The 7,993-nt window shown below is 44.4% G+C and overlaps 2 protein-coding genes across 2 annotated transcripts; both read right to left on the bottom strand.

Moving 5' to 3' along the window:
• Positions 1-1,814: 1,814 nt before the first annotated feature.
• Positions 1,815-3,191, bottom strand: LOC131018748 (uncharacterized). Its single transcript, XM_057947453.1, has one exon. It carries the CDS (start codon positions 3,189-3,191, stop codon positions 1,815-1,817), a length of 1,377 nt encoding a protein of 458 aa, XP_057803436.1.
• Positions 3,192-3,506: 315 nt separating this feature from the next.
• Positions 3,507-4,700, bottom strand: LOC131018746 (uncharacterized). Its single transcript, XM_057947452.1, has one exon. It carries the CDS (start codon positions 4,698-4,700, stop codon positions 3,507-3,509), a length of 1,194 nt encoding a protein of 397 aa, XP_057803435.1.
• Positions 4,701-7,993: the final 3,293 nt, after the last annotated feature.

The raw sequence follows: 7,993 nt of genomic DNA, 5'->3' as shown, positions 1-7,993 counted from the left end.
TACGACATGGACTGGACTCACCCATTGGCTATCGGATATGGGGTAGATGATTCCCACCGGTAGATGGCACCTCTTGCCATACACCATTCGATATGGTGACATCCCAAATGGAGTTTTGTATGCAGTTCGATATGCCCATAAGGCATCTTCCAACTTAAGACTCCAGTCCTTCCCTGTAGGACCAACAATCTTTCGCAAAATCGTTTTGATGATTGCTCTGGGCACACCAAACCAGCAAAAAATGTTAGTCTTCAAAAAATTCACCACTACCTTTGAGTCATTTGTTGGGGATGCTTTTGCCTCCACCCACTTGGAGACATAATCCACCAAAAGTAGGATGTACAAGTTTCCTCTCGGACTGGGAAGGGGTCCCATGAAGTCCATCCCCCAAATGTCAAATATCTCCACGGGCATAATGGGCATCATGGGCATTTCATTCCTCCTGGTTATGTTCCCTTCTCGTTGGCATTGTGGGCAGTTCTTGCATATCGTGTAGCTGTCCTTAAAAATTATCGGCCATTAAAATCCACATTCCAAAACTTTGGCTGCAGTCCTCTTATGCCCAAAATGTCCCCCACACTCCTTTGAATGACAGAATTGTAGGATGCTTCCTTGCTCTTCTTGTGGGATACATCTCCGTAACACTTGGTCCCCGCATTGTTTCCACATATACGGTTCGTCCCAAATGTATTTCCTGCTGTCCTTGGCCAACTTCTTCTTCTGGGCATAAGTGTATCCAGGTGGCACATATCCAGAACATAGGTAATTGCATAAGTCTGCATACCATGGATCTTCCCTTCTTCCTTGGGCATAGAACAGTTGTTCATCCGGGAACATCTCCTTGATTGGTTCTCCCTTTTCCTTCCTTACGATCCTGCTTAGATGATCGGCCACTTGGTTCTGTGCTCCAGCCTTGTCCTTTATTTCTACATCGAATTCTTGTAGAAGTAGGACCCATTGGATCAACCTGGGCTTGGACTTTTGGCCAAAAGGTACTTCTAGGCCGCATGATCGATGTAGACTGTGGTCTTCCCCCCGAGCAGGTAAGACCTGAATTTTTCAAAGGCGAACACCACCGCTAACATCTCCTTTTCAGTTATGGAATAATTGATTTGGGCTCCATTCAGTGTCTTTGAGGCATAGTAGATGACGTGATTTTCCTTTCCCCGCTTTTGCCCAAGAACTGCCCCTATGGCATATCCACTGGCGTCGCACATTACCTCAAAAGGCATCCCCCAGTCAGGGGGTTGTATTATGGGTGCGGAGATTAGATTGTTCTTCAAAATCTGGAAAGCCTCCTTGCAGCCATCATCAAAATTCCACTCCACTTCATTCTGTAGCAATCTTGTCATGGGTTGAGCGATTTTTGCAAAGTCCTTTACAAACCTCCTGTAGAATCCAGCATGCCCAAGGAATCCTCGTAACTGCTTGATGTTCGTTGGGTATGGTAGCTTGGCTATTATTTCAATCTATGCTTTGTCCACTTCTATTCCTCTGCCTGAGATCACATGTCCGAGCACAACCCCTTCTTTGACCATAAAGTGGTATTTCTCATAGTTCAACACCAAACTCTTGTCAACGCACCTTCTGAGTACCTTCTCCAGATTGGCTAGGCATGAGTCGAAGGTTTGCCCATAAACCGTGAAATCATCCATGAATACCTCGATGCAGTTCTCAAGGAGGTCCGAGAATATGCTCATCATGCATCTTTGGAATGTGCCCGGGGCGTTGCATAGCCCAAATGGCATCATCTAATAGGCAAACGTTCCGAAAGGACAAGTGAATGTCGTTTTGCCCTGGTCCTCCTCTGCAACCTAAATCTGCATATACCCTGAGTATCCATCCAGAAAGCAAAAATATTGATTCCCCGCAAGTCTTTCCAGCATCTCATCGATGAAAGGCAAATGGAAGTGATCCTTTCTTGTCTTCTGGTTAAGTTTGCAGTAATCAATACACACCATCCAGCCGGTTTGTAATCTTGTAGCAATCAATTCCCGAAATTCATTTTCCACCACTTGTATGCCCGACTTCTTGGGCACAACGTGTACTGGGCTTACCAAAGTTTCCTTGACTTTGTTTTCATCCTCGAGTGTTAACTCTGAATTGATGATTATGGGCAAAGTGTCATTATCGCCTAAAAAGATATACTTGAGATGCTTGGGCAAAGACTTCAGCTCGAGCTTGGGTGTCCTTTGGGTCGAGGGCACAAGTCGGTCTTCCTCCTTCAAGGTAGGGATTTTCAGAGCCTCAGTGTGGTTGACCCCTTCGCTCCATGCATTTAGCATCTTCACCGCCTCTTGCAATGATTCCTCTTGCAAGTCCTCCTCGATTATGCCATTCTGGATTATTGCATCGTATGGCTCCTTGAATGGTGTTCTGGGCAAAACCTCCTCAACAACCTTCTCGATCATGTCGACACTTTTCACCATCTCTGTGTCAGATGGATGTTTCATGGCATTGTATATGTCGAAGGTCACTGTCTCCCCTTCGAACTGACATGTTAGCTTGCCCGTATCACAATCAATGCGAGTCCTGGCAGTCTTTAGAAATGGTCTGCCCAAAAGCATAACCGGATCCCGTGCTTTTGACTTCCCCATGTCGAGAATGTAGAAGTCCGCTGGAAAGATGAGTTCCTCCACTTTGACCAAAACGTCTTCCAATATTCCCTCTGGGTAGACATTTGACCGATCTGCCAATTGGATTACCACTCGGGTAGGCTTCAGTGGTCCTATCTCCAGGTCCTGGTACATGGATAAGGGCATAACGTTGATGGATGCCCCTAAATTGAGCATTGCCTTCTCCACCTTCATGGTTCCTATTACACATGGGATGTAGAACATGCCAGGATCCCCACATTTTATGGGCATATCTCTTTGTAAGACCGCGGATACGGACTCGCCCACTTGAAATTTTGCATCATCAGTGTATTTGACCTTCCGAGTGCAGAGTTCCTTGAGAAATTTCGCGCATCTGGGCATAGAGCGTAGCGCGACCAAAAGGGGCATATTGACCTCCACCTTTTTGAAAATTTTCACCAGTTCAATCAGTTCTTCCTTCTCTTGTTCTTTGGCCATTCTGCCTGGGAAAGGGATTATGGGCTCAGTCTGGCTTGATTTCTCTTTTCCCTTCCCTGTCGCCTTTTTCTTGACCTCTCTTTCTTGGGCAAGTTCTTCCTCATCTGCTGATCCCATTCCAACCTCTTCGTTGATCTCTGGCTCTTCTTGGCTTTTCTTTTTGACAACCTCGGGTAACTCCTTTCATCCTCTGAGTGTCATAGCATTTACCTTCTTCACCTCCACTTGGGAAGGGAGTTCCCCTTGTTTGCTTTCACGTCTGGCGACTGCTTGGGCAAGATGTGATAGTTGAGAGTTCACATTCTGCATTCCTCCTCGCGTCTCCATTATGAACTTCTCGGTCTCTTGCTGAAATTTCACTTGTTGTTGGGCCATTTGATGCACAAGCTCTGATAGGGAGGATCCTCTTGCCTGTTGAGGTTGTTGCGAGTATTATGGTGGATTACTCGTTTGCCCTTGGTTTGGCCCCAAAAAGTTATTGTTGCCGTACCTAAGGTTCTCGTGTTGTCTCCACCCCTGATTGTTAGACTGCTGCCTGTAAGGCTCAAAGGGTTTCTGGTGTTGCCCACCGTTATTTTCTCCTGGCTGTTGCCCGATAGCATTAAGCTCTTCCTCTTCGAAAAGTTGTGGGCATTCATCGGTTGCATGCGAATTTTCCATGCAAAGTTGGCATGCCTTCATAGGCTTCCTGATGTTGGGAATCCCTTGGTTGGGTGTTCCTTGGTTCGTTATGAATTTCTCGAACATGTTGCACAGCTTATCCAACTTGTCGTCTTGGGCAGAAGGAGTTTGCACCGGAGTAGTTCTGACTATAGTCCCTTCCTCATCTCTCGATTCCTCGGCCATATTGGCTATGAGTTTGAAAGCCTCCGCTGCGGACTTGTTTAGGATCGATCCTCCACATGCAGCGTGTAACCATTGCCTATCTTGCCTTCGGAGTCCTCCCATGAAATATCGAATAACGTCATGATCCGGTATTTGGTGTTGTGGGAATTTGGCCAACATCTGTTTGAACCTTCCCCAGTACTCATAGAGGATTTCTCCTGATCCCATCTTTATGTTACTTATCCGAGTCCTCAAGTTCTGGATTCGGGCGGCCGGAAAGTATTTTTCCAAAAACTTGCTCTGCAACTCCTGCCAGGTCCGAATGCTTCCTTCGGACAAATTATACAACCACTCCCTCGCTCCTTCTAACAGAGAGAGCGGAAAAGTGAGGAGTCGGATGTACTCGCCAAGGGCTTGACTAGCGGTGCGCAGTGTTCCACATGCCATCTCAAAGTCTTGGAGATGCCTTTGAGGGTCCTCTCCGGGCATATCACTGTATTTGGGCAAAATTTGAATTAGGGTATGCTTCAGCTCCCAATTTCCAGTGATGTCTGGTAGTACTATGGCTGATGGCCGGAGGTTCAAGTTGTTCGGGAACATCATGTCTCGGAGAGTCTTGTTGGCGTTGTCATTCTCTGGTCCCGAATTTTCTACCATCTCTCTCTCCGCTTCTAACTGTCTCTCTCTTGCCTGTGCTTCTTGTTCTGCCCTGCGTCTATTAACGTTGTTCAGTCGGACAAGTCGCTCAATCTCCGCGTTGAACAAAAGATTTTTGTTACCTGCACTCCTGGTACGACGCATACACAAACGTTAAGGCAAAACTCACAAAAAAAAATTACAAAATAAATTACTAGCGCTCTCAGTTCCCCGGCAACGGCGCCAATTTGATGAAGCCGTCGTTTGAGCTTCGCGCAAATAAAATATCATGTGCCCATAACTAGACTAGCTAGCGGTAAGTCCAGAGTCGAATCCACAGGGAACTGAGCAGTAACTTCTCCTGCAAGGGTGTCACTAAAAAGGTTTTGTATCCTGTAGTGTTCTGACCACAACGTGCTTATGGGCAGAACGGGGTTTCCAACCTAAACTGAAATAACAAAGTAGATAAATCAAATAACAAAACAATTCTGACTTGGGTTTGAATCACTAAACATGAACGGGACACTCGATCATTGGTGCAAAGATAAATCACTATACTCACATACCAGTGGTTATAGGCATAAGAATTGTTGCGCCCCTATTGTCACTCGTCACGCACGCAAAAACCCCTTGCCTAATCTATCCTTTCAGTTTATGATCCCTTAGAAGGGTCAGCTAATGGAAATCAACTACCCCGGGCAACATTCACGCTCTCTGTGATGGCCTATCGCTAGTTGTGCTTTGCCCAGAATGCTTTAGGATTTAGATAGACCCACTTGACTCTTACACCGATATTTCACAGCAGTCACGACTCCAACACTCGTTGTACTATTTTGGAGGTCGATGGTGTTTCGCCTTATGCCCAAATTATTACTTGTGACCAAAACTCCCTAGTTAACTAGTGATCAGTCAATTAACCAAGTTGTTACAGCCTTATTGGAATCCAATCTAGTGTATCGGGAATATGCTTGTACAGTTGTTATGCCCAAATTAGACCTCTCGAGTTAAGTGTTCATGCTCAGATCATCTTGCCCAAATCAGAATATGAAACTTAGCCGAACATAAAGTAAATAACACAAGCAAAAGATATAAAGGAAAACATAACTGAAATTGAAAGTGCTTAAAGGAAAATATAAGTACCTACGGCCAAAAGTGCCGTGCAAAACATGTAACGAAAAAGTAACAGATTATGCCCACTTCACAAAATACTGCACAACAGGATGGTTTTTCAGCACCCTTGGCTTTAGAAGCTCTTCGGGTATTTATAGGAGTGATTAGGGTAACATAAGGCCCAGCCCATGATGTTGCGGCCGGATCCATGCAAGCATGGAGATGCTTATCCCTTTTCAGACCTAATCTTCATGAAGATTTGTTTCCTTTTGGATAAGGCGGTGGTTTGGTCTCATCGGTCTCTTTTGGATAGCTGCCGCCTTCGGCCCATATCGAACTCCCACTTGCAGTCCTCCCTCGCCTGCCTGTTGTGTCTCCGTCTTCTCCCCTTGCCTTCCTCCTCTTGCCTGCCAGCTCTCGTGCGGTACTTATGGGCATAAGGGACGATTTTGCCTCCATTCCCCTTACTTCCGGCGCATACCTCTTTCACGGGAGGTGACAGCACTTTCGACCCCTGGAGCACCTCTTGCCCACAAGCTGGTCCTGTCACTGAACTACGCCCTCCCAGGCGACCAAACAACACAAACAAAAGGAAAAAGACTCGATCTAGACCTAAAATAGACACAAAAATAGAGCACAAACTCGGGCTCATCAGTCACCCATCCCGGAATTGCTCCAAGCCAAGCACGCTTAACCTTAGAGTTTTTTCCACGTGGGCACCAGAAAAGAAGATGCATCTTTTTGATATGAGTAGCACCTATCAAATCACTTAAGCTCTCCTCGAATATGCAGTCCCATACCTGCATATTCTTGGAATCCCTCTCGTTCGGGTGTGTTTCGGTTCATCCCTGCGCCCCTCCGCTTAGAAGTCTTAACCGGAGCCGCTCCTTGTTCGTGCCTCTTTTGCACCAGCAATCACTCTGCACTTCATCCCCGAACGTCACAAAACTTACAGAATGTATGAAATCACTAGACTGATTTTGACTTTGGAATTCTCTTCTTCGATTCAAACTTTTGAATGCAATGAAGGGCTGAGTTGCAATTTCGTCAGAGCTTCAGCTTGTGTGTTTGAATCAGTGAAGATTGCAGTGTTTCTCGAGCTCCATTTATAGGCGACGTCTTAAATAGATCCGTTGGCTGAGATGGTCTTTAAGATTTATGCCGTTGTGAGGCTAGATTTGAATTTGGCTGAGGCTATAATCTTCGAGGTTCCTAATTTAGTGAAGAATGGCGTCTCAGGTACAGTAGGTAGGGCGCCTCTGAAAAGCTAATCACCAAAAAGGAATGTTCTGCAGAGAAAGGACAATCTTCAATATCTCTGCATTTAATGCGGCTGTACTTGAAAGTACGCGGCTTCATTTTAATGTTGAAACTTCAGTCCGAGGAAGAGTGTCAACTGATACTTAACTTGAGTATCAGTCCACTAATTCCACGCAGCCAACATTAATACTCCAGTCATAACTGATTCTTTAGTTAGACTCTCGTTTAGTTAAAACTTTAGCATTTGAATTGTCTTTTAGTAGCTATCTTCAGTCTTCAGTCTTCAGAACAACATTCTAACTAAAGACATGAACTTTAACACTTGAGTTCAAAAGGTTCTAGTCCATTACAAGAAGTTCTAAGAGTTTTGGTATCATCAAAACTAGGGATATGATATTTTATTAAGTTCCCAACACATATCAAATTAAAATCTAAGATTATAAAAATTTGATGATCAGGCAATTAAGCAACCAACAGGCACAAGAACATAAAAATGATAAATAATCTTGAATTATTGAATCAAATAAAGGTCAGAAAATCATCATCTGCTTACTTCCTAAACCCTAGGATAAAATTGTTCTAGCCACACATAGACATATGAACTAGAATAAAAATATATGAACATTCAACATATAAATAGTAGAAAAATTGTTGAATCTTCAGTTCTTGCTCTTTTGGTCTTCTCCGTCTGTCTTTCTCAGCTCTCAGGAAAATAGAATATGATAAAAGTGTCTTCAATATGTTTCTGGGGAATATTTATATGTCATAGGTATCAAAATATAAGTTAAATATGTGTAGGATCGAAAAATAGCTCAAAAACTAAAAAAAAAGGCACAAAAATCCAGCTAACATGCGGCCGCGCGTTCAGCCCGCGTTCGTCGCCGAAATGGCCGTAGTTTGGCCCGTGGTAGCGTGCAAAACAATTTTATTTTGCCCCATTCTCCCTCGTTCGATATCCGATTTTCGATCCGTTTCAGCTCACGAACTCATATCGAGATGATATTCAACTTCCATGCACATCATTTTTCCATATGAAACTTTCATATTCCTGAAAATTCGTTCAAGCAACAAGGAAGTAATAAGTTTCA

The sequence above is a fragment of the Salvia miltiorrhiza genome, chromosome 3 (assembly GCF_028751815.1).
Source record: "Salvia miltiorrhiza cultivar Shanhuang (shh) chromosome 3, IMPLAD_Smil_shh, whole genome shotgun sequence".
Classification (NCBI taxonomy): Eukaryota; Viridiplantae; Streptophyta; class Magnoliopsida; order Lamiales; family Lamiaceae; genus Salvia; species Salvia miltiorrhiza.
This window is presented reverse-complemented; position numbering and strand designations above follow the sequence as displayed.